Consider the following 26,025-nt stretch of genomic DNA (forward strand, 5'->3'; position numbering starts at 1 on the left):
TTAACAGTCTGATGGCCTGGAGATAGAAGCTATTTTTCAGTCTCTTGGYCCCAGCTTTGATGGACCTGTACTGTCTCCGCCTTCTAGTTGGTAACGGGCTGAACAGGCCCGTGCTTGGGTAATTGAGGACCTTGATGATCYTCTTGGCCTTCCTGTGACACCGGGTGCTGTAGATGTCCTGGAGGGCAGGCAGTCCACCCCCAGGGATGCGTTGGACTACCGCACCACCCTCTGTAGAGCCCTGCAGTTGTGGATGGTGCAGTTTCCGTAACGGGCAGTGATACAGCTCGACAGGATGCTCTCAATGGTGCATCTGCAGAAGTTTGTGAGGGTCTTAGGGGCCAAGCCAAATTTCTTCAGCCTCCCAAGGTTGAAGAGGCGCTGTTTTGCCTTCTTCACCACACTKTCTGTGTAGATGGGCAATTTCAGGTTGTCAGTGATGTGTACGCCGAGGAACTTTAAGCTTTTCACCCTCTCCACTSYRRCCCCGTTGATGTGGATGGGGRCATGCTCCCTCTGCTGTCTCCTGAAGTCCATGATCAGCTCCTTTGTTTTTTTGACGTTGAGGTTATTTTCCTGGCACCACTCCGCCAGGGCCCTCACCTCCTCCCTGTAGGCTGTCTTGTCGTTGCTGGTAATCAGGTGATTAAACTTGAGGATTGAGTTGGAGACGTGCGTGGCCATGCCGTCATGGATGAACAGGGAGTACAGGAGCGGGCAGAGCACGCACCCTTGTGGGGCCCCCGTGTTGAGGATCAGCATAGTGGAGGTGTTGTTGCCTACCTTCACCACCTGGGGACGGCCCATCAAGAAGTCCAGGACCCAGTTGCACAGGGCTTATTGATGTGTTTGGAGGATACTATGGTGTTGAAGGCTGAGCTGTAGTTGATARACAAAATWTTTACATAGGTATTCATCTTGTCCAGATGGGATAGGACAGTGCGATAGCGATTGTGTCATCTGTGGATCTGTTGTGGCAGTATGCAAATTGTAGGGGGGCTAGGGTGTCGGGTAAGGTGGAGGTGATATGATYCTTAACTCTCAAAGCACTTCATGATGACAGAAGTGAGTGCCGTGGGGCAATAGTCATTTAGTCAAGTTACCTTTGCTTTCTTGGCTACAAGAACAATGGTGGACAAGCGTCAAGCGGTACCAGTACACCAAGACAGTAACCAACAGGACCCTGGACAGCTTCTACCCCCAAGCCAGAAGACTGCTAAAAAAGATAGCTAACTAGCTAATCAAATGGCTACCGGGACTAAGTGCGTTGACCCTTTTTGCACTAACTCTCTTGCACTGACTCTATGCGAGCACACACTGGACTCTATTTACACCAGTGGAGGCTGGTGGGAGGAGCTATAGGAGGACGGGTTCATGGTACTGGCTGGAATGGAATCAATGGAACTGTATCAAACACATCAAACATATGGAAGCCTAATGTTTGACTCCGTTCCATTTCTTCCATTCCAGTCATTACAATGAGCCCATCCTCCTATAGCTCCTACCACCAGCCTCTACTGACTTACACATACTTACACTGACATCCCAACACACACACACACTACATACGGCCACGAACACGCATAGCACCCACACACATGCACACCGACGCCATCCACATGTAGAMACACACACTCACCACATACGCTGCTTCTACTGTCTTATCTATAATGGTACCTAGTCACTTTACCCCTACCTATATGTGCATAGCTACCTAAATGACCTCGTACCCCTCCCTGCAAATCGACTCAGTACTGGTACTCCCTGTATATAGCCATGTTACTTTTATTTGTTATTGTTATTCCCTATTCACTGTGTTTTTTTCCCCTTGTGTCACTGTTTCTGTTTAAAAAAATGTATCTTTATCTTTATCTCTACATTGTTGGAAAAGGACCCATCAGTGAGCATTTCACTGTTAGTCTATACCTGTTGTTTAAGAAGCATTTGACAAATACAATTTGGTTTGATGTCTTGTATTTTTAAGACATCTGTTGAAAGGTGTTACTCAGCCTGTTCTGTCATAACAAGGTGGAAAAGTGTTCAGATGGGTCCCAAATTATATCATCATTCATAATTATAGCAGTGGGGAAAAAAACATGAGTCTTTTCTTAGACTATTAGACAAACTCAGAACGTTACCCAAATGCTTGGAAGCATTACAAAAGATTATATTTAAGATCAGCTTTTACACGGTGCCTAAATGGATGTGGGATTTTGTCAAAGATTGGGAATAGTACATCCTCTCTGCATTTACACACATTTCTTTTCTATGGCCCTCAAATTCAAATCTGTACCTCGAAGCCAGTTTTACTGGGGGTTTTTCTCATTATTTCCCTCTATTCAGGATTTGATTTTGACCTGCGACACCAGGTGGGTGCAATTCATTTTAAGGTAGAACATAAAACCAGCAGTAGTCCGGACCTCGTAGGGTAACATTTGAATATCCCTGCTCCATTGGCTTGTTCTGTTACTTTCTAGATGATCACTGTGTTCAACATCTCTTTCAGTACTTTTCCTATGTGGMTCAGGATGGACTGATTGCGTCTGGGGCTGTCTGTTATCCCAACCCCCAGCCCTCAGCCAATCCATTCCATTATAGATCCAGTAAGTGTCAATCTCCAAGCTTTAATTCTGTATATTATAGGGCTCAATTTCAGTCATAGAAACATTTAGTGAGTTCAACAGCTTGTGTTACTCTCCGTCATCTCCATCTCATTCTGTTCTGGTTGTCAATGTGTCTGKTTGAACTACATTATGTCCAAGACATCCAAGCAGAGTTGTCCATCCCAGCTGGTTCCATCTCAAAGCTTTCTTAGAACCATCCTCAAGAATGGATCATTATGAGACAAATCCAATATGGATKTATCATGGCAACAGACAGTTCACTATATTCCATTCAGATCACGGGTGATTGCATGGTCCTGATGCTGCTCTTGTAGTGCTCTGATAGTGTCACCATTCTCTCATCTTGACTGGCCATCAGAAGCTTTGTACGATGCGCTCGCTCTTGCTGGCCTCAGCTCTCAGCTCGCCGAAGGTGTCRAAGAACTGCTCCATCTCCATCTGCAGCGTGGCGTTGCGGCGGTCGGCGTCGGCCCGGGCACGCTCCACATTGCGGATCTTGATTTCGGCCACACTGTACCAGCGGCGCTGCTGCGCCAGGCTGGCCCGCAGTCCCACGACCTCCCCATGGAGGGCCTCGTTACGCAGCTCAAACCTGGGAGAGCAAGGAGAAAAGGGGGACAAGGAGTTATACACACACAGCTTTCACTCTGGTGGTACTACAGGACTGTGATCCAGAATGTAACATGCAACATCACATCATGTTAGTGTAACCTGACACATGTTGAAGACTGTATATAGAATATATRTGGACATTTGAAAAGGACTGCTGATGCATTGGTGTGATTTATTCACAGTTCCATTACCTCTGGATCTTGGCCTCGAACTCAGCCCTCTGCCTGGCCATCTCTTGTCTGAGGCCAGCCAGGAGACAGTACATGGCCTGGGAGGCCGGGGCGCCGTGGGGGTCAGAGGGCAGGAAGACCTCCGAGCTGCCYGTGCTCAGGGGGGCATCAGTAGGGACAGAGGAGGAGGCTAGGGAGTTAGAATGGAGGTCCTCTCCTGGGTCAGTCCTGAAGGAGTGGAACCTGGTGGACCTCCGTCCTAGGCTAGCTCTGACCACACCACTCCCACTATCGTCCAGGGGCAGAATCTCACAGAAGGACCATGAGCTGCTGGTGTCTGCCACGCTTGCCGTGCCCGCMTCCACCTGCACCTCCACTGGACCAGCAGTGCTGCCCACACCACCATCAGCAGCCACCTCATCAATGCGCTGGAGTGTGTCCAAGTTGTCATAGACAGACAGAGTGCTGTCCTGAGCCTCACTGCTTCCACTGGTGCCAGTAGTCCCCTGCTTTGCAGCCCAGCTGGGACCCTCTGGGCCTGTCCAGCCRCTGGGCAGCATGCTGCTGTGGTCTGGGTCAGCCTGTATTGTCACAGTGGAAGCAGAGGCTGTGAGTGAGGAGGCAGGGTGAGAGTGAAGGTGGGGGCTGTATGCTGTCTCAGGGGGCTGGGACTCTGACTGGGACGGGGTGTATCTGTGGTATAGAGACCCAACAGCAGGGATCACTGGAGAGAACCCCTCAGCTGGCTGCTGGTGGTCTGTGTTGAACAGGCGTGGGGCTAAACTGATTTCACACAGGCTTTGGGCTGACACTCTCCTCTCAGCAATCAGAGGCAGGGAGAGCTGGCGGGAGCAAGGGGAAGGATGGTGGGCTAGCTGTTGTTGTAGGAGGTGTTCGGCTGTTATGCCCAGCCTGGAGTCATGCGACTGGGCCTGGGCAGTGGGCTGGGTGTGCGTCCCCTCGAATGGGTCTCCTTTCCATCTATGACAGGGGTAAGAATCTGGTCGTGAGGAACCGGGGGCGTCTACGTTTCCCCCCTCCCTGGAGAAAAGGCACTGGTGCTCCCTGATCAGCTCAGACATGAGCTGCTGCACCACGGCTGCCCCTGGGGAACAGAAGGACGGACACACTGAGTCACAGCCGGACACACACAGTACCAACAACGTACAAACAGCATCACATGGCACTCAGCGCGTACGCAACACTGTGTTGATATAAACACTGTCTCAAGGCCACCCGGGCAGACACAGACTGACAGACAGACACAGCCCCTATCTTTATCGGTCTATATCTGTCTCTGTCTGGCTCTATATCTGTAGGCTATCTCTGATTCATGTCCTTTTTTCTGAACAACACTCGCACATGCCCACACGCACCTCCAATGATGCTCTCTGGATCTTCAGCTTTGGGYCGTAGGATGTTAGGCCCGAAAACAGTAGCCAGGTTCTGGGTGCTCATCTTGTTGCTGCTGGAATAGGACTGGACTTCGTTCAAAAACCTGTATTGGCAGTGATTTATCCGTATGTGACTTGGGCAGGGTCGATTTTGTCACAGCTGCTACATAACATACAGAAATGTGTCCTGGTTGAACAGATGTTAATGTATGTTGTACTGTATGTTGTAAGCGACACGTCTAGTGATTCAAACAAGTATATTTGTATTGCATTTAAAGTGCATTGAAAGGGAGGTATGTTGTATGCAGATTTGATGTTATCTTGATGTGAGATAATTGCTAACGAATGACAGGTCAATTGTAGACTTACTGGCAGATGTAATTTAGCAGGTTAAAGTTAGCCACTGGAAGTTCATGAAGAAGATGCTGTAGTTCTGTCAAACCCTTGGGGACACCGGGCAAGATATTGTTGTAAGGACCATCTCTGGACTTGATCAATTACATTTCTCCTTAGAACTTTTAGATCAGAGGATGGTGGTTGTGTTATGTCTCTCTCTGTTCATCAGATGTATCTCAGGATGGCGTGCACGATGCGACTGGATGGAGACTTACCTGCTTCCTCTCAGAGGAGATGTTCTTGCCACACACCAGGAAGTCCTGGTATCTGGAGAAGGGCACCAGTGGCTCTGGCAGCTCCCGCAGATACAGCTTCAGGAGCGACGCCACGGTGTGCACGTCTGTACTGCTAGGATGTCAAATACACACACACACACACTTAAAATACAGCACATCTCTACCACCGTATGGGGGCACGCATAACGGTACATACAGATATAGCTGGACAATAGGTCTAATTTCATTTTCAACTGTGGTGTTTCTGTTTGTGTTGACTGGAGAGCTCTTACCTGTCAAAGGAGGGCTTCTCCCCAGCATCGAAGGCGTCCTGCAACTCTTTGACCAGCGTGGCCTGGCCTGGCTGGCGGAACAGCCCCACCTCCAGAAGACCCCGCTCCCGGATGAAGTCCACACACTGCTCCACCACCAGAGGTGCCATATGGACGCCGTAACGCCGCTCATACAGAACCGTCTCCTCCAACCGCTGGCCAAACACGCCTGGGGGTGGAGAGAATGTAAGATCACCCAGGCTAAATGAATAAGCCGAGGATGATAGAGTGTGAGTTTGATGGTTCAGGGAGCTTCCCTTCTTCAGACAAGTGGACTCGAACCCTCCATGCTCCAAACCACCTATTTACGCAGCCTGCCTCACACTACAGCTCTGTCTGTGTGTCTGTGTGTCTCTGTGGGCCTGAGATACTCACGCCTCCTGAAGCTCAGCACCCGCTTGATCTTCCTGTAAGCAGGGTGGGACAGGTAGCTGCTGGTCCTGCACACTGTCGTCTTGTTCTCCGGCATCTTCTCTGTTCTCTTCACACTTATTTTCTCCCCGTCCAAATCTCTCTCTCTTTTCACCTCTTTTCTTCCCCTCTCTCCTCTCCGGCCAGTCCGGCTGTTTGATGGGGGATTATGAGCGGACTCAAATTTCTCRGTGCTGCTGAGACCACTGCGTTCTTTCCCAAGCGGCCCACCCCTATCTACCTCTCTGTTTTTTGGAAACTCTCTCCCGTCTGCTACTTTGTGTTCTGTTTCTTCTCCCCCTCCCTCCTCCTCTTCCCTCCTCCTTTTTCTTTGTTCAGGTAAACAGATAAGGCTCCCTGCTCTGATGACTCAAGAAATGAGGAGGCAGAGACATTCCTTGTCGATGCCCAACAATGGTCCTTGAGCTCAACTATGTGACCTAATCAGATGAATTAGCATTCCAGTGGAAAGAATGTCATCCTACAAGAAGAAGCATTGTGACATACATGACATATCACAAACGTACAATCACTCAGGCATGCAATGGAGCAACCATCCCAATGAATAGCACAACCATGGGAACATGAGCCATATCAAAATGTATTACCGGATGTTGAACTTTGGAAAGTAAAATCCCATCTTTATTTTTGGCGGCTAAGTTCCCCTCTTTAGATTCCTAAGATAATGATTTAACAGGAGATAGGAGAGTCCGGCAACACTAAATGTTCAACTGATTAAACTGGTCCTTTTCACTTCCACTTCAAAAGTTCCTCCACACGTTGTTGCTGAATGCAGATGAAGAGTATCGAGGAGGCAGTTGTACAGTAGCTCCTCTCACGCTCACCTCAGCCTTGGTTCCCTGGGCACAAGTCCTTCCACGATGCTTAACTGAACTCAATCTGGTGAGCAGTGAACATCCAGAGGAACCACTCTCAACCTGGATTGTGTTAACAAAAGAGTCAACCAGCTCTCCTAGAAGAAGGTGTCCATGTTATTGTAGAAGTGACGACTGTGACAACCACAGGGAGTATATTATTCCCTCCCCACCCAGAAGAGATTAAGTTAGTGTTCCAACGTTGTCCAGCAGTAATTGTGCTTGGTTAGCACCACTTAGCAAGCTATGTCCTTGCGGCACGTGTCTCTCCCTCCTTGTCCTATCCAATCCTCCTCATGCTTCAGGAATGTGCCATTGTTTTCACTCAGCCAGTGTCATCCCTCCCTGTCCAATACACTCTCAGTCCCCCCCCCCTGAGATGCTCTCTTTTTCACCAATTAGATTATGTTTGTTTCCTCAGGTCGTAGTCCTTAGGGTTCCTTCAAAGATCCCCACGGTCCCACCACAAGAACAAGTACACAGTGTTTTGTCTTGGACTCTTTCTCTTTTATTTAGCCTGGCTCAGTCCCCTCCCCAGCCCCTGCCTACTCCACCCCTCTAGTCTCTACCCCACCTCCCTCCTGTATCAAACTATTCCCCACCATAYTCACTGGAGCATGGCCAAGGTGGCACCGGCACCCTCTGTATCTCCTATCTCTCCCTGGCCGGGAATCATTAACAAGGGAGAACAGTGTCACAGGTTGACAAAAGAATAAATGAGTTTGAACCCTTTTTGTACCCCCACTCCCCTCTGTCCTAGCATACTACTCTGCCTACAGGCAGCCAGCCCCTAATAGAGTAATTTTCCACTGAGCTATTATGAACCACCCCTTGTGGTCCAAGACTATATGGGGCTAAACTGGCCACTGATAAGCCCCAGCCCCAGCTGAGTCTGGCTCTCTGACTCTCTTGCTGGACATTAGCTGGACGTTAAAGAGGTGGATGTACGGCCTCAGTGAGCCATGATGGCCTCTAATCTGTGAAMATCTCTCTCCTGAAGGACGTGTCGGAGAGAGGCAATAGGCTCAGTGAAGTAAGGACTAACTGCTCCGGAGTGGTGCGGGGAATTCATTGGGAATGTTAATCTCTCTTGTGAAATGTGTTGCTGTGCATTGACCAGGCTCCGGGGTGAGATTCCTGTGATAGGCACAACAGTAATCTAAGGACATTTAGGTCTTTATGAGCACAACAGGGAGTTTTTTGACCCAGTGAATTTCCTCTGTTATGGCCTGATGTTGTCGTTCTTTGATGGAAATGTTAAAGGATGGTTATGTAAGTCATTCTTCCAATGCCTGTCTCAGGTCTGTGCGTAAGGATCAATATTTCTTCACAAAAGGGAAGTCAGCACAAGGCCTGTACATCTCATGGGCTATCTCAGCTCAATCTGTGTGTGCGTGYGTGCTTGCGCGTGGGTACACCCTCTGTGCTTCTGTGCTCTGATTTCAGACCTCTAGGTGGACCCACCCAGTGTCCACCCTGTACTTTGAGGCTGATGTGGCTTGAAGGGGAGCTGGCCCCTCTCTGGATAGTCTTGCGTATCYATACCTCAAAATCACGTTGTTGTCACGCCTCCTTTTGAGGTCTGGAGAATTTTGTATTAGCAGAAACAGCTAAGTGTTTATTGGATGTTMAATTTCAAGAACCCTCTGCCCACAGAAGGGGTGCTATCGTGTTATGTTCGTTGCTGTTTTCCAACCGGGTAGGACACATTTTGCAGAGTTGTTGCATATGCTAGTTTGCTATGCTGGTAAACCCAATGCTGCCATTGAGTTTACCAGGCTTGCCAATTAGGGATTGCTGGTTCTGAATGACCTACTCTTTGGGTAACTACCCAGCTAGCACATTTGGTTCTTTGGAAGTTGTGGGAACGTATGTTTTTGGTTTCACATTGGTTGTTCATCCATAAATACAGAACAAAAAGACTGAACGACTGGGTCACATCTCTGGCAACCAAACYGATAGAACGAATGACCAGCTGGCTTGGGTAGCAACCCTATATTTGTGTCGGGACTATATCTTATGGAAGGATGAAATAGTATGAATGAATTCATCAAAATAACATATATATTTTTTAAATATGTCAATCATTATTTGAATAAGTTAGTAAYCCATTGTATAAAAGTGATAATGCCCTCGAAGCCAATGTTTGGAGGATATATTGGCAAGGTTAGCCGGCCCTCGACTTTGTCTCGGGTCTGACAACACCCATGCCAAAATATCCTCCAAACACCGACTTCTCTGGCATTATCACTTAAATAATTGTCAGTCCACCTTCAAAACACTAGCTTACTATGGATTGTTTCATTATGCAGTTTAACCTACTATCTATAGCTATATACAGTATTTAGCTGCTATTTATATACTTTTTCAAAACAATTACACATCAAATAGCCTAATAATTATGAAAAAAAGAATAGGCTTGACGATAAATTTTGCCACGATTTTTGATCTCATCGGTTTTGTCTGGCTAATAGCTTGCCCTACACAAATAGGCTGCAATCAAGGACAAGGTAAATTAAATCAAATTAAATTAAATTAAATCCAATTTGAGATACTCCCGTGGTCTTCTGAAGTCCTCACTGCTTCTCTCTGTGTGTCTATTTTTGTATTTATTTCTCTTTGAAAAAAGTAGGTTTCCATCCAATATGTGATTTTTTTCAACCAAATTGACTTTTTGCAGATAAAAATCAGTGCATGATGACATAGCGCACACAAAATGTACTTTTTCACTTAAGTTTTCATGTGACGAATAAAAATCTAAACTTCAATATGCGATGGAAGAGGCCTATGGTAGCTACAGTAAGCAACTCCGCGTGTTGCATTTTTGTCTGCAAATGTTTTCACCACGGCCTGTAGGTCCACTGTTTTCTATACTSAGTATTGACAACCCAGACAGTCTTTCCTGATACATTGTGCAYTAYATGTCCATTGCACTGCACAATATTTAAACTTAATCTTRAATGATACATGCCAAGATATACCAGAGATAAGGGACTGTTGATATTGCAACCACACAACTCAAACAGTGGTTCACCAGTATGAACAAATTCGCTAACCGCTTTTTTTGTTTGAGACCTCAAGAACTGTTGTCCACAAAAMAATTATAATCTGTTTGCATCTGACAATTTTTCAGCTGTCCAGTATCCAGACGACCTGTCCCAGGCATTCCTATACAGTTAATATCTTTCTGTAACATGTTAATGCTTGCAATTAAGGAGAATGCGAGAGATTCAATTAAAGATCAATGCTGTATTTGAACCCCCACTCCCTTCTGCCCAGTTTCSCTGATGTTGCTATGAAATTCAAGGTGTTTTAACAATCCCTCTAACTGTCGCGGCTGCAGAGAGATCGTTGTTTGAAACTAAAACTCTGAAAAAACTAGGCCTACTTAAGAAGTATTATGCTCTCGGCCTGATATGTGCTTTTGGACAAAGCGTAAGCTCCACACATTGCACTGGCGCCGTCGTAGCCTTGACCACGGCACCCTCTTACTTTCAATCAGTACAATTCTTTACATTTCAAAGCCTGAGGCACTTTGATCAGTCACATTTTTGAAGCTCAAGACACAAATACTTAGCTTCCTAGTACATATGGAAATTAAAAAGGTTTCTGAATGACTTTTTGGAGGGTTACTGTTGAAATGTTTTATTAAATAAAATAAAAAATAGACATCAATGAAAGGCACATTTAAACCAATAATCTTCTGTTCTCTATCCATGGAATTAGTCCACTGCGCCACCAGAATGGAGCTAGCGTGCCATGCTTTTTTTATGCATACAAATCTGTTCATTTTACTTTATTCAAATAGACCCCATTTCAAAGGAAACAAGCACTTATTAAGATCAGGTGTGTCAATTAGTGGGCACGGACAACACGCCTGAACACACTCGGAGAGAGTTTTGTTGATGCTGAGAACGGAACTTATATGTTTTTAAATAACATCCTTATAACAGTCTCTGAATGTTACTAAAGTTTTCTTTCGGTTTTTATGGAAAGTTTTCTTAACGTTCGCAGAACATTTTGAGACAGTGGAGGCTGGTGAGGGGAGGACAGCTCATAATAATGTCAGGAACGGAGCAAATGGAATGGCATCAAACACATGGAAACCATGTGTTTGATGTTGTTGACACCTTTCCACTTATTCCACTCCTGCCATTACCATGTGCATGTCCTCCCCAATTAAGGTACCACCAACCTCCTGTGATTTGAGAACATGACTTTAAATAGAACCATAAGGAAACCTGTAGGAAACGCTATGCTGAAGTACTGAAATGCCCATAAAAGAACACTGTTTCTTAACGTCCTTGGAACAATTTGAGAACATGACTTTACACAGAACAATGAGGAACCCTGTAGGAAACATAAAGCTGAAGTACAAAAATTCCCACAGAAGAACGTTGTTTCTTAACGTTCTCTGAACTATTTGAGAACGTTCCCAATTCATAGAACATCAAAATGTATATTAAATGTAGCCATGTTTGAAGTTTTAGGAAATGTTCTGTTAAGGTAATGAAATACCAAGAAAATCATGTTTTTTGTCAAGTTCCTTAAATGTGCTGACAATGTCCTGCACAGTGGCGATTTTGGCATGTATACTACCGTTCAAAGGTTTTGGATCACTTAGAAATGTCCTTGKTTTTAAAAGAAAAGCTAATTTTTCAYCCATTAAAATAACATAAAATGTATCAGAAATACAGTGTATACATTGTTAATGTTGTAAATGACTATTGTAGCTGGAAACTGATGGTTTTTAATGGAATATCTACAGTACGTAGGCGTACAGAGGCCAATTATCAGCAACCATCACTCTTGTGTTCCAATGGCACATTGTGTTAGCTAATCCAAGTTTATCATTTTAAAAGGCTAATTGATCATTAGAAAACCCTTTTGCAATTTTGTTAGCACAGCTGAAAACTGTTGTTCTGATTAATAAATAAGCAATAAAACTGGCCTTCTTTAGACTAGTTGAGTATCTGGAGCATCAGCATTTGTGGGTTCGATTGCAGGCTCAAAATGGCTAAAAACAAATAACTTTCTTCTGAAAAAGTCAGTTTATTCTTGTTCTGAGAAAGGAAGGCTTTTCCATGCGAGAAATTGCCAAGAAACTGAAGATCTCGTACAACTCTGTGTAYTACTTCCTTCACAGAACAGCGCAAACTGGCTCTAACCAGAATAGAAAGAGGAGTGGGAGGCCCCGGTGCACAACTGAGCAAGCGGACAAGTACATTAGAGTGTCTAGTTTGAGAAACAGACGCCTCACAAGTCCTCAACTGACAGTTTCATTAAATTGTACCCGCAAAACACGAGTCTCAACGTTAACAGTGAAGAGGCAACTTCGGGATGCTGGCCTTCCAGGCAGAGTTGCAAAGAAAAAAGCCATATCTCAGACTGGCCAATAAAAAAGAAAAGATTAAGATGGGCAAAAGAACACAGACACTGGACAGAGGAACTTTGCCTAGAAGGCCAGCATCCCGGAGTTGCCTCTTCACTGCTGACGTTGACATTAGCAACATCTACACTGTATTTCTGATCAATTCGATGTTATTTTAATGGACCAAAAAAAATGCTTTTCTTTCAAAAACAAGGACATTTCTAAGTGACCCCAAACTTTTGAATGGTAGTGTAAATATTGGTAGGGCAAACCCCCCCAAAGGGATGCTTGCCAGCAAAGCCACTACACAACACAACACTAAACAATACATTAATTGCACTATAACGGTGACAAACGGTGCCCACAGACTGTTAGGGCCTACATAAAGCTGTCCCAACAGCAGTCCCAACACCTTAACACTGCTACACCTGGCTATCAGCGGAGCCTTGTCTGGCAGCAAAACAGTTAATTCAGCCCCATTTTCGGACTTTAAAAAAACACAGCTGATATGGCTGACTTGCCCTCTTAAGGAATTGGACCCTTTTTAAAAWTTTTCGCCAAAAATGACATACCCAAATCTAACTCCCTGTAGCTCAGGACCTGAAGCAAGGATATGCATATTCTTGATACTATTTGAAAGGAAACACTTTGAAGTCTGTGGAAATGTTAAATTAATGTAAGAGAATATAACACATTAGATCTGGTATAAAATAATACAAAGAAAAAATCATGCATATTTTTATTTTAAAAAAAATCATCATCTTTGAAATGCAACTGATCACAATGTATTATTCCAGGTTAGGCGCAATTTCGATTTTGGCCACTAGATGGCAGCAGTTTGCGCAAAGTTTTAGACTGATCCAATGAACCATTGGAATTTATTTTATTTTATTTTTTTCTTCTGGGGGGGGACTGTGGGAGGGGTCGCAAATGGTTGAGGGACAGCTATTGGGGAACTGTGGGGGGATCTTGGAGGGTTCAGGTTCATGTTTTTTAGCCTGGTGGTAGATTTGTCAACGTGCCCTTGAGCAGGGCATTGACCCTTGATGTCTTCTGTGTCTTCTGTGTCTCGCTCTGAATGGGAATCTGTTGGATGACTGGTACGATGTAGTTGTTGAGCGTCTTCACTGCAAGTATATTGTATGTTTCAGATATTCAATAAATAAATACAAATTTTAAAATAGTGTTTTCCTGAGTTCCCAGTTGTCTTGAACTCACTGAAGTCAGATTTCCCAGTTCTGAGTTAAAAGTTGTTTTGAGCGTGGCAGAAATCCTGCTGGATTGACAGTATGGCAAAAGTTGAATGTTTATCATTTTAAGCTTGGAAAAGAGAACCTTAAACCCAGACTCGGGACCACACACCCACTCCACTGAATAGCAGGCTAGTGATTGCCTTAGTAATGCTTGCAGTTAGCCACTGATTCCTCCCAAACCACTCATTCTTGAATTTGCGATTTCCAACTTGTTGTGTAATGTTTATGTCCAATGGCCAATGAGAACCGATACGTTTTATCTATAATTTCTCTTTGTTATTTCTCTTCATATGACAAGGATTAAAAAGTATTTGCCAGTAGATTGTCAACCTGATTCATGATGATGACTGCTAGCTAAGATTTTGAAAGTATGATGTTGACAATTAGAGAACATTACCAACCCATATGCTCCATATTTTGCGCTGGCTGCCCCACCAACACAGAAAGCACTGAGCTAGGCTGACCAGCCTTCTCTGTGTTTTGGACACTGGTATGCGGCTTTATTAAGTCAATTATTTATTCATTTATTTTTTACATTGTTTGCAAACTGATATGTGACACCTATTAATGCCAAAATAACATGCCAACATTTTTTTGCTAAAAATGTGGGGCTCAAAACAGGTGGGGCTCTGGCGGGTCGCCACTCGTCCTGCACCATTCCCATAAAGTTGTGGGAAGGTTGTATGCAAAATAACCATAGGACAACCACGCTCTCACCATGCTTTAAAACTTCTTATGGCTGAGATCCCACTAACAGGATCGATATGACAACAGCCAGTGAAAGTGCAGGGCGCCAAATTCAAACAACAGAAATCTCATAATTAAAATYCCTCAAACATACAAGTATTTTACACCATTTTAAAGATACACTTCTTGTTAATCCCACCACAGTGTCTGATTTCAAATAGGCTTTACGGCGAAAGCACCACAAACGATTATGTTAGGTGAGTGCCTATTCACAGAAAAACACAGMCATTTTTCCAACCAAAGAGAGGAGTCACAAAAAGCAGAAATAGAGATAGAATTAATCACTAACCTTTGATGATCTTCATCAGATGACACTCATAGGACTTCATGGTACACAATACATGTATGATTTGTTCGATAAAGTTCATATTTATATAAAAAATCTCAGTATACATTGGCACGTTATGTTCAGTAGTTCTAAAAACATGCAGTGATTTTGCAGAGAGCCACATCAATTTACAGAAATACTCATCATAAATGTTGATGAAAATACAAGTGTTATACATGGAACTTTAGATAAACTTCTCCTTAATGCAACCGCTGTGTCAGATTTCAAAAAAGCTTTACCGAAAAAGCAAACCATGCTATAATCTGAGTACGGCGCTCAGAGAMCAAAACAAGCCAAACAGATATCCGCCATGTTGTGTAGTCAACAGAAGTCAGAAATAGCATTATAAATRTTCACTTACCTTTGATGATCTTCATCAGAATGCACTCCCAGGAATCCCAGTTCCACAATAAATGTTTGATTTGTTTAATAAAGTTAATCATTTAAGTCCAAATACCTCCTTTTGTTAGTCCATTTGGTAAACAAATCCAAACTCACGTGCAAGTCCAGCGGAAAGTACGGACGAAAAATCCCAAAGGTTATATTACAGGTCGTAGAAACATGTCAAATGAAGTATAGAATCAATCTTTAGGATGTTTTTAACATAAATCTTCAAAAATGTTCCAACCGGAGAATTCCTTTGTCTGTAGAAATGCAATGGAACAGAGCTCGCTCTCACGTGAACGAGCGTGTCCAGCTCGTGGCTCTCTGGCAGACCTCTGACTCATTCCCCTCTCATTCGCCCCCACTTCACAGTAGAAGCATCAAACAAGGTTCTAAAGACTGTTGACATCGCGTGGAAGCCTTAGGAAGTGCAATATGACCAATATCCCACTGTATCTTCAATAGGGAATGAGTTGAAAAACTACAAACCTCAGATTTCCCACTTCCGGGTTGGATTTTTTCTCAGGTTTTTGCCTGCCATATGAGTACTGTTATACTCACATACATCATTCAAACCGTTTTAGAAACTTCAGAGTGTTTCCTATCCAAATATACTAATAATATGCATATCTTAGCTTCTGGGACTGAGTAGTAGGCAGATTACTCTGGGCACCCCTGGGCACCTTATTCATCCAAGCTACTCAATACTGCCCCCAGCCAGATTGTGTTGGGATGCAGGTAGCCTAGCGGTTAAGAGTGTTGGGCTAGTAACTGAAAGATCACTGGTTCGAATCCCTGAGCTGGCAAATTGGAAAAATCTGCAGTTCTACCCTTGAGCAAGGCAGTTAACCCCTAACAGCAACTGCTCCCCGGGTGCTGATGATGTCGATTAAGGCAGTCCCCCTCACGTTTCTGGTTCAGAGTGGTTGGGTTAAATGCGGAAGACACATTTTGGTTGATTGCATTCAGTTGTGCAACTGACTAAGTATCCCCCTTCCCCTCACATATGGTTCTCAGAATGTTATGTGCAAACTGGGTATTGTGTTAAGCCCAGCAGGCACCCAGCCAAGGCAGACACACAGCTGTGCCCACCAAGGAGGCAGAGGGGAGCTGAGGCTGAGGTATGCACACACAGGGTTGGGCTAAGCCCTGTACAGACTGGAGGAACTAAAACAAATTATACGGCTTGACTGATTTGATTGTTTGTTCAAGACAGTGAGAGCGCCAAGTGTATGCATTTGAGTGTGGTAATGAGTGTTTAGTAGTGTATATGTATGTAATAGTGATGCTACCTGTAAAGGGTATCCAGACACCCTTGTTGAGGGTCTTGAGCCACTCCTCTCCCTGACCACAGCTGTTGGAGAGGAAGAAGTATGAGCCAGGGCTGACCAGCACGTCTCTGTTCCCGCCTGTGATGGAGCGGGGGATGGATGGATGAAGAGAGGGTGAGAAAGAGTCACAGACAGATAACAAAGACGCGTGACTGCAGCCCTACTGAAAAAAATCTGCCAAAATGTCAAGCTGGTCCATGCTGGTCTGACCAGCATGGTCTATCTAGTTAGGCTGGCCAACCAGCTGGTAAAGCTGGTGATGCTGGTGACCAGCTCATGCTAGTATGTTGGTGACATGCTTATACTGGTAGGCTGCTGATCAGCTTATGCTAATCCAATCTGTTAGTTGGACCTAATGTACCTGTTACTGAAATAGTTGTTCCGATTTAAATATTTTAGGTAGTTTAATGTATTCATCTTTCTAACCCTAGTAGGCATTCTGAGTACTGATTGTGGGTGAATAAAAGTTCCAATTGTTGGATATCTACACTCGGGCTGGATTCCAGTAGGAATTAAACATAACTTTTCAAGCCAGCATAATGTGGCTTGCAGGCCTGATGTGGCCATTGTATTAGAGAAAAACTAGGCCCTCAAAGTAAGTCCTTATGGTATATATTTCCTGTCTTAAATAATCAAGCACTTTGATGCTGGTTTTGCTGGTGACCAGTGTCCAAAACACAAAGAAGACTGGTCACCAGCAAAAACACKGCGAACCTACTATATATAATCATTCAGTATAGTTGTATAGCTATAAAACTATAATATGCTTCATAATAAAACATATATAAAAACATCAGCCTATGCTGGTCTATACATTTTTTTTGTTCAGCAGGGAGGCCACTGATGAGCTCTACCTGATTCTTGTCGTAGACAAGGAGCCACAAACAGCAGAGAGGCTTTGTTTATTGACAAGACCACAATTACCCTATGGATGGACAAATGGATCTGTCATTACAGATGACATGTTGTTGTGCTATTGCCGCAGTAAATAGCCCAAACCATGTCCACTCTCAGTCTAATTGGGATTGATTGGGCGTTTAGTCTTCTCTGATTTCCTTGTATCAGATCAAATAATCAAATCAAATATTATTTGTCACATATGCTGAATACAACAGCTGTAGACCTTGCAGTGAAATGCTTACTTACATTCCCTTAACCAACAATGCAGTTTAAAAAAAAATACCTGCAAAAAAGTTAGTCGAGGTAATTGAGGTAATATATACATGTGGGTAGAGTTATTAAGGTGACTTTTGCATAGATAATAACAGAGKAGCAGCAGCGTAAAAGAGGGGTGGTGTCAATGCAAATAGTCTGGGYAGCCATTTGATTAGCTGTTCAGTAGTATTATGGCTTGGGGTTAGAAGCTGTTTAGAAGCCTCTTGGACCTAGACTTGGCGCTCAGGTACTGCTTGCCATGTGGTAGCAGAGAGAACAGTCTATGACTAGGGTGGCTGGAGTCTTTGACCATTTTTAGGGCCTTCCTCTGACACTGCCTGGTATTGAGGTCCTGGATGGCAGGAAGCTTGGCCCCAGTGATGTACCGGGCCGTTCGCACTACCCTCGGTAGTGCCTTGCGGTCGGAGGCCCGAGCCGTTGCCATACCAGGCAGTAATGCAACCAGTCAGGATGCTCTCGATGGTGCAGCTGTAGATCCTTTTGAGGACCTGAGGACCCATGCCAAATCTTTTCAGACTCCTGAGGGGGAATAAGTTTTGTCGTGYCCTCTTCATAACTGTCTTGGTGTGCTTGGACCATGTAAGTTTGTTGGTGATGTGGAAACCAAGAAACTTGAAACTCTCAACCTGCTCCACTACAGCCCCGTTAATGAGAATCTCCTTAGTCTTGATCACGTTGAGGGAGAGGTTGTTGTCCTGGCACCACATGGCCAGGTCTCTGACCTCCTCCCTACATGCTGTGTCGTTGTTGTTGGTGATTCGCCTACCACTGTTGTGTCATCGGCAAACTTAATGATGGTGTTGGAGTTGTGCCTGGCCGTGCAGTCATGAGTGAACAGGGAGTACAGGAGGGGACTAAGCACGCACCCCTGAGGGGCCCCCGTGTTGAGGATCAGCGKGGCGGATGTGTTGTTACCTACCCTTACCACCTGGGTGCGGCCCGTCAGGAAGTCCAGGATCCAGTTGCAGAGGGAGGTGTTTAGTCCCAGGGTCCTTAGCTCAGTAATGAGCTTTGAGGGCACTATGTTGTTGATCGCTGAGCTGTAGTCAATGAATAGCATTCTCACATAGGTGTTCCTTTTGTCCAGGTGTGAAAGGGCAGTGTGGAGTGCAATAGAGATTGCATCATCTGTGAATCTGTTGGGGCAGTTTGCAAATTGGAGTGGGTCTAGGGTTTCTGGGATAATGGTGTTGATGTGAGCCATGACTAGCCTTTCAAAGCATTTCATGGCTACAGACGTGAGTGCTACAGGACAGTAGTCATTTAGGCAGGTTACCTTAGTGTTCTTGGGCACAGGGACTATGGTGGTCGGCTTGAAACATGTTGGTATTACAGATTCAGACAGGGAGAGGTTRAAAATGTCAGTGAAGACACTTGCCAGTTGGTCAGTGCATACTCGGAGTAGACGTCCTGGTAATCCTTCTGGCTCTGCAGCCTTGTTGACCTGTTTAAAGGTCTTACTCGCATCGGCTGCGGAGAGCGTGATCACACAGTCATCCAAAACAGCTGATGCTCTCATTCATGCATGTTTCAGTGTTACTTGCCTCGAAGTTAGCATAGAAGTAATTTAGCTTGTCTGGTAGGCTCGTGTCACTGGGCAGTTCTCAGATGTGCTTCCCTTTGTAGGTCTGTAATAATTTGCAAGCCCTGCCACATCCGACGAGCGTCGGAGCCGGTGTAGTACAATTCAATCTTAGTCCTGTATTGACCCTTTGACTGTTTGATGGTTCGTCGGAGTGCAAAGCGGGATTTCCGATAAGCTTCCGGGTTAGAGTCCCGCTCCTTGAAAGTGGCAGATCTACCTTTTAGCTCAGTGCGGATGCTGCCGGTAATCCATGTCTTACATTTACATTTAAGTCATTTAGCAGACGCTCTTATCCAGAGCGACTTACAAATTGGAAAGTTCATACATATTCATCCTGGTCCCCCCGTGGGGAATGAACCCACAACCCTGGCGTTGCAAGCGCCATGCTCTACCAACTGAGCCACACGGGACCACGGGTCTTCTGGTTGGTGTATGTACGTACAGTCACTGTGGGGACGACGTCATCAATGGACTTATTGATGAAGCTAGTGACTGATGTGGTGTACTCCTCAATGCCATCGGTAGAATCCCAGAACATATTCCAGTCTGTGCTAGCAAAACAGTCCTGTAGCTTAGCATCTGCTTCATCTGACCACTTATTTATTGACCGAGTCACTTGTTTATCCTGCTTTAGAATTTTGGTCAGATTTGCCAAATCGAGGGCAAGGGAGAGCTTTGTACGCGTCTCTGTGTGTGGAGTAAAGGTGGTCTAGAGTTTTTTTCMCCTCTGGTTGCACATTTAACATGCTGGTAGAAATATGGTAAAACGGATTTACGTTTCCCTGCATTATAGTCCCCTGCCACTAGGTGCGCCTCCTCTGGATGAGCGTTTTCCTGCTTGCTTATGGTGGTATACAGTTCATTGAGTGCGGTCTTAGTGGTCGTATGTATAGACAGCTACAAAAAATTACATATGAAAACGCTCTAGGTAGATAGTGTGGTCTACAGCTTTTCATTAGATACTCTACCTGAGGTAGAGGTAGATATTCTGCACCARCTGTTGTTTACAAATATACATAGACCGCCACCCCTTGTCTTACCAGAGGCTGCTGTTCTATCCTGCCGATAGAGTGTATAACCCGCCAGCTGTATATTATTAATGTCGTCGTTCAGCCACGACTCGGTGAAACATAAGATATTACAGTTCTTAATGTCCCGTTGGTAGGATATACGTGCTTTTAGTTCGTCCAATTTATTATCTAGCGATTGTACGTTGGCCAATAGTACGGATGGCAAAGGCAGATTAACCACTCGTCGGCGGATCCTCACAAGGCACCCCGATCTCTTTCCGCGATACCTCTTCCGTCTTCTTCTCCTGCGAATGACGGGGATGGGGGCCTGTTCGGGTGTCTGGAGTAAATCCCTCTCGTCCCAATCATTAAAGAGAAATTCTTCATCCAGTTCAATGTGAGTAATCGCTGTTCTGATATCCAGAATCTCTTTTCAGTCATAAGAGACGGTGGCAGCAACATTATGTACAAAATAAGCGAAAAAATGCGAAAAAACTGACAAAATAGCATGGTTGGTTAAGAGACCATGAAACGGCAGCCATCCTCTCCGGCGTCATCTTAATATTATTTAGGTATGCCACAGCCCCACCCCACCCCACCTCATCTTTATTTGGAATGTCTGCATGACTTTGGTTTGGAACCCCTGAGGTATTTTTTTTTTAAATAACTGCTTTAATTTTCATCAAATTTATTTTCTCTAGTAATCTATATAGAAACAATGAGGCTGCGTTTACACAGGCTGCCCAATTCTGATTATTCTGTCAAGTTTGGTGGAGAAGGAAATAATGGAGCTGTTTTTCATGGTTTGGGCTAGGCCCCTTAGTTCCAGTGAAGGGACACCTTTACCCTACACCATACAATGATATTGTAGGCAATTCTGTGCTTCCAACTTTGTGGCAACAGTTGGGGAAGGCCCTTTCCTGATTCAGCAATCAATGCCCCCGTGCACAATGCGAAGTCCATACAAAAATGGTTTGTCAAGATCGGTGTGGAAGAACTTGAATGGCCTGCGCAGAGCCCTGATGTCAACTCCATTGAACACCTTTGGGATGAATTGGAACGCCGACTGCAAGCCAGGCCTAATCACCCAACATCACTCATGCTCTTGTGGCTGAATGGAAGCAAGTCCCTGCTTCAATGTTCCAACATCGAGTGGAAAGCCTTCCCAGAAGAGTGAAGGCTGTTATAGCAGCAAAGGGGGGACCAACTCCATATTAATGCCCATGACTTTGGAATGAAATGTTCAACGAGCAGCAGTCCACATACTTTTGGTCATGTATTGTAGATAAATTCTCCAGTAGGATGTGCTTCCCAGCCTATTATATTTTTTTCTCATTTTTATTATTATCTAAGCAAGTCAGTTAAGAACAAATTCTTATTGTACAATGTCAGCCTACCCAGGGCAAATCCTCCCCTAACCTGGACAATGCTTGGCCAATTGTGCACCACACTATGCGACTCCCGATCACGACCGGTTGTGATAGAGCCCGGGATCAAACCAGGGTCTGTAGTGACGCCTCGAGCACTGAGATGCAGTGCCTTAGACCACTGCGCCACTCGGGAGCCTTAAAATATCACAGTGGATATAACGTTGAAGATCTGACGTTGTTTTAAAGGTACAAAAGTTTGTCAATGTTGAAATTTGGTTTCCATGATGAYATAATCATGTGGTTCAAATTTCACCCTTAAAACAACAGTTTACATTAATTACTTTTTCCAAATCCAATGTTTTTTCCATGTAGATTTCACGTCACATTGAGCTGACAAATTACGTTGACAAATGGTTTGTGGCCAGTTTGTGTCCAGTGGGTAGTTTACTTTTACATACTGTACATAAATGTAGAGAAAGTATTCATACCCCTTGGCCACATTTTGAATTTAAAATGGATTAAATTGCGATTTTTGTGTCACTAGTCAACACACAATACCCCGAATTATGTTTTTAGACAATTTTGTAAATTAATTAAAAATGGAAAGCTGAAATGTATTGATTCARTAAGTATTCACCCCCTTTGTTATGCCAAGCAGAAATAAGTTCCGGATTAAAATTGTGCTTAACAASTCAGCATGGACATGATTTTTGAATGAATGACTACCTAGATCTTTGTAACCCTCACATACATTTATCTGTCCCTCAGTCAYACAGTGAATTTCAGACACAGATTCAACCACAAAGGCCAGGGATTTTTTCCAATGCCTTGCGAATGAAGAACACCTACTGGTAGATGTGTAGAAAAAAAMCACACAGAATATTCCTTTGAGCATGGTGAAGTTATTAATTACACTTTTGATGGTGTATCAATACACCCAGTCACTACAAAGACACAGGCGTCCTTCCTAACTCAGTTGGCGGAGAGGAAGGAAACCACTCAGGGATTTCACCATGACTTTAAAACAGTTACAGAGTTTAATGGCTGTAATAGGAGAAAACTGAGGAAGGACCAACAATATTGTAGTTACACCAAAATATTAACCTAAATGATAGAAAAAAAGAAGGAAGACTGTACATAATAAAAAATATTCTAAAACATGCTCAATAAGACACTAAAGTAAAACTGCTAAAAATGTCCTGAATAGAAAGCGTTATGCTTGGGGCAAATCCAACACATCACTGATTACCACTCTTCATATTTTCAAGCATGGTGGTGGCTGCATCATGTTATAGGTATCCTTGTCATCGGCAAAGACTAGGGAGTTTTTGGGGATAAAAAAAAAAGTAACAGAGCTAAGCACTGGAAAAAACATAGAGGAAAACCTGGTTCAGTCTGCTTTCCAATAGACACTGGGAGACAAATTCTCCTTTCAGCAGGACAATAACCTAAAACACAAGCACATTGAATGTTACTGAGCGGCCTAGTTACAATTACAGTAATTCTGATAGTACAGGTCAGGTATTTTCATCTCTCCATTGCTCATACAGTGCATGAGCTGGTATATGTAGTGTCTGTCCTCTCTGCCCGTTTCCACGGGCTCACAGACTGAGATCCTCTCATAGTCGTACCGTCATACCACAGCACCAGTCAAACATGACAAATCCCTAAATGCCAATACAGATTAATACTGTTTTTCATTCCATGCATTTCACAATCCCTCCCCCTCTCTTTGAAATCTTGTTCATCTTTGAAGAGTGTGGGCACTGGGAAAAACAGTGTAGGATCCTTATGTACACAAAGGAAGGGGGCTTTCTTGGAAATAGCAATTGGGAATGCTGTTGTAATGTTCAATGATCTCAGTCTCAGAAGAATGGTTTTCCTGTACATGTGATTTATGCTTGCCGTCTGCGAGTTGTTGGGATTAATTCCAGACAATTAAACATGCCATTTTTCTGTAATAGTGCAGAACATGTGATTCTAGCTCCTTCCGGTCATTGTGTCCTCTCTGCTAGAGTGTTAGCTGGAAAACAGCCCGGATAGAATCAGATGGCCATTCCTTATCTTTAATAACCACTTCTCAGGTTCAACAAGGGAAGAGGAGCTCATTGATTTTCATAATTTAATTAAAACTCTTGCTGCCTTTTTTCATATCTTTTTCCCAGAGATATTAATCAAGTTATGGGGTTCTGGAGGCAATAAAAATGGTGCTCTCAATTCTGCACACATTCTCTGGGAAAGAGTGTGGACGGTGATTCATTTCAGGCGAGACACTTTTCTTAACAAGGACAGCAATGTAAATAAGCCCATCTAAGTGGCTTATTGATACCTACACCTCTACTGTAAAAGCCTGGTCCAAGCAGGCACTGTGGTGGCTCTGACTACAAGGCATTCCTCACCTAAGCTGTGATAACCGACCTGAGCAGACCCTACATGTGATGTGGGTGTACAGCATGTGATCTTTATCAGAGACTCTTAATTATTTATATTGATTCGGGAAAGTTTGCTCATTCCAAGATTATTTAGTGTGACGCGACAGCATCATGGGGTAAAACAAGCCTTTCCTATCAAAARATTGTCTCCACATTCCTCTACATTTTACATTTAGTCATTTAGCAGACACTCTTATCCAGAGGGACTTAAAATGAGTAGAATGATACTCAATATTTCAGTCCTTTGTCAGATGACTGTCTCATCCCTACCTCATCCCTGGTGCCTCATCCACTCTACTCTCTCAACTCATTATTTTGAGTGCCCTCCTCCCCTCCCTGTCCCACATCCATCATGTTCTGTAAATTAGGGGCCTGTTTAAAACAGCTTTAATGGACTCTTCCTCTCCTGTCCCCCTTCCCCTCTCACCCCTGAACCCCATTGTACACGCACGGATGTCTCTCAAGGGCACCAAGAGACACTACATCACTTGCTGGTCCCCATGGGAGACCCATGTTATCTGCATATGAGTGTTCGATAGGGGGGAAGTACATCATGACTGGATGACCCAATTCTCCCTAGGGGATGTAATTAACCCTTGCTGTGTTGCCCTCCTCTTACCCCCAGCATTCCATAGGGACATGATCAAATTAGAACTGATCAAGCGTGGTCTGTACACACTGAAACGTCTGCCGTACACATGAACTGAACTGTAATGACATTTGGCCACATAAGGATATCAGTGCAAGTATTTCATTTTCAACAAGTAGAAACATTAGTAGAAAGATTCTTCATAACTCCCACTTTTGCCTTGAGTTTATCTTTATTGAYGCATAGTATAAAAAAGCAATAAGAATGGTAAAAGTACTGAAGTATGTAAAATGGTTGTMGTGTAAAGTCACTTTTTTTTTCTCTCACTATGGTCGCAGTAAAGCATGCTTACTTTCTGCTTAATACGAGGAAATGATCCAAGTAGACCTGCCGAAGCCAGTTTAAAATGACCCAGACCTGTCTCGTGATAATGGCTGATGGATAGAAGGATGGGAGGAGTGTGTGAGGCAAGGGTTGACATCTCACTCACCTTTCTGAGTGGCGCTGTTGTACTTCCAAGACTTGAAGCAGGTGAGTCCCATACTGCAGGTGTCTGTCCAGCTCTAGTACTCACCTAGCCTAGCCAACGGCCCAGTTCTCTAAGCACATGTAGTTGACCCATAATAATCCAATTGATTTTGCATATAAAACACCTTTACCTTCCACTGATAGCACTCCCTACCGACCCAACATCCCGAAGGCTGCCTAGGACTGCCATGTCATTGATCCCCGCCCATTACTCCTCCTCTCTTTCTATCTCTTTCTCCCTCTTTCTCACTCTCTTCCTCCTGATCTCTTGCTACATCCCTCCTCATCCACCTCCTCAATAACCATACAGCCCCATCCCCTTAGCCGTGCTGTGTTTGGTTGGGGGAGATGTACAGTGGAGGGTGGGCTGGGGCGGAGGCCCTCTGCGGCAGACCAACCCACAACGGCTGCACACGCAGAGGCAAAGTATGGCCTCAGCATCTCTCTACCAGCTGTAATTACTTCACTACCGTGCCACGTCGCAGGCAGAGGCAATTTCCCTAATGCACAGCCCACCCCACTACACCCCACCCACCCCAGCTTTCGCATTTTGTTTAATGGCCATCAATGTGCACCGCCCTCACCCACACACAATGACTCAAGGGTTATAAAGACGCGAGCGGGTGCCCGGCACGTTAAACTTTTGAACCGTCGTCCAATACACTAAGAGGAGCCTCTCTCCTTGCTCTTCCATCCTCTCACTCTCTCCCCCCCTCTCTAGCCTCCATCCCTCTAGCTCTCTCCCATAGCATCTTGGATTTATGATCCTGGCCTGGCAGATGCTCAGGGATATATTGATCCTGACCAGAGAGACCCACTTCATTTGGCGTGAGGAGGGCTCCTCCCCAGTAGACTTTACTGATGCCATCAAATCKGTGTGGCTTGGCTGGAG

The 26,025-nt window shown here is 44.5% G+C and overlaps 1 protein-coding gene across 2 annotated transcripts; it reads right to left on the minus strand.

Moving 5' to 3' along the window:
• Window positions 1-1,769: 1,769 nt before the first annotated feature.
• LOC111950199 (rho GTPase-activating protein 24-like) lies at window positions 1,770-25,333 on the minus strand. 2 transcript variants are annotated; one of them, XM_070434652.1, is made up of 8 exons: window positions 25,096-25,333; window positions 16,405-16,521; window positions 5,705-5,912; window positions 5,412-5,544; window positions 5,170-5,243; window positions 4,783-4,904; window positions 3,428-4,511; window positions 1,770-3,216 (listed from the first exon to the last, which is right to left on the minus strand). In XM_070434652.1, exons 1-8 carry the CDS (start codon window positions 25,145-25,147, stop codon window positions 2,979-2,981), a joined length of 2,028 nt encoding a protein of 675 aa, XP_070290753.1. In that variant the 5' UTR covers window positions 25,148-25,333; the 3' UTR covers window positions 1,770-2,978. The 2 variants fall into 2 exon arrangements, with proteins under 2 accessions (XP_070290753.1, XP_023823376.1); XM_023967608.2 differs by lacking the exons at window positions 16,405-16,521; window positions 25,096-25,333 and adding an exon at window positions 6,119-7,478.
• Window positions 25,334-26,025: the final 692 nt, after the last annotated feature.

Source organism: Salvelinus sp. IW2-2015, linkage group LG23, assembly GCF_002910315.2.
Source record: "Salvelinus sp. IW2-2015 linkage group LG23, ASM291031v2, whole genome shotgun sequence".
NCBI classification, from domain to species: Eukaryota; Metazoa; Chordata; class Actinopteri; order Salmoniformes; family Salmonidae; genus Salvelinus; species Salvelinus sp. IW2-2015.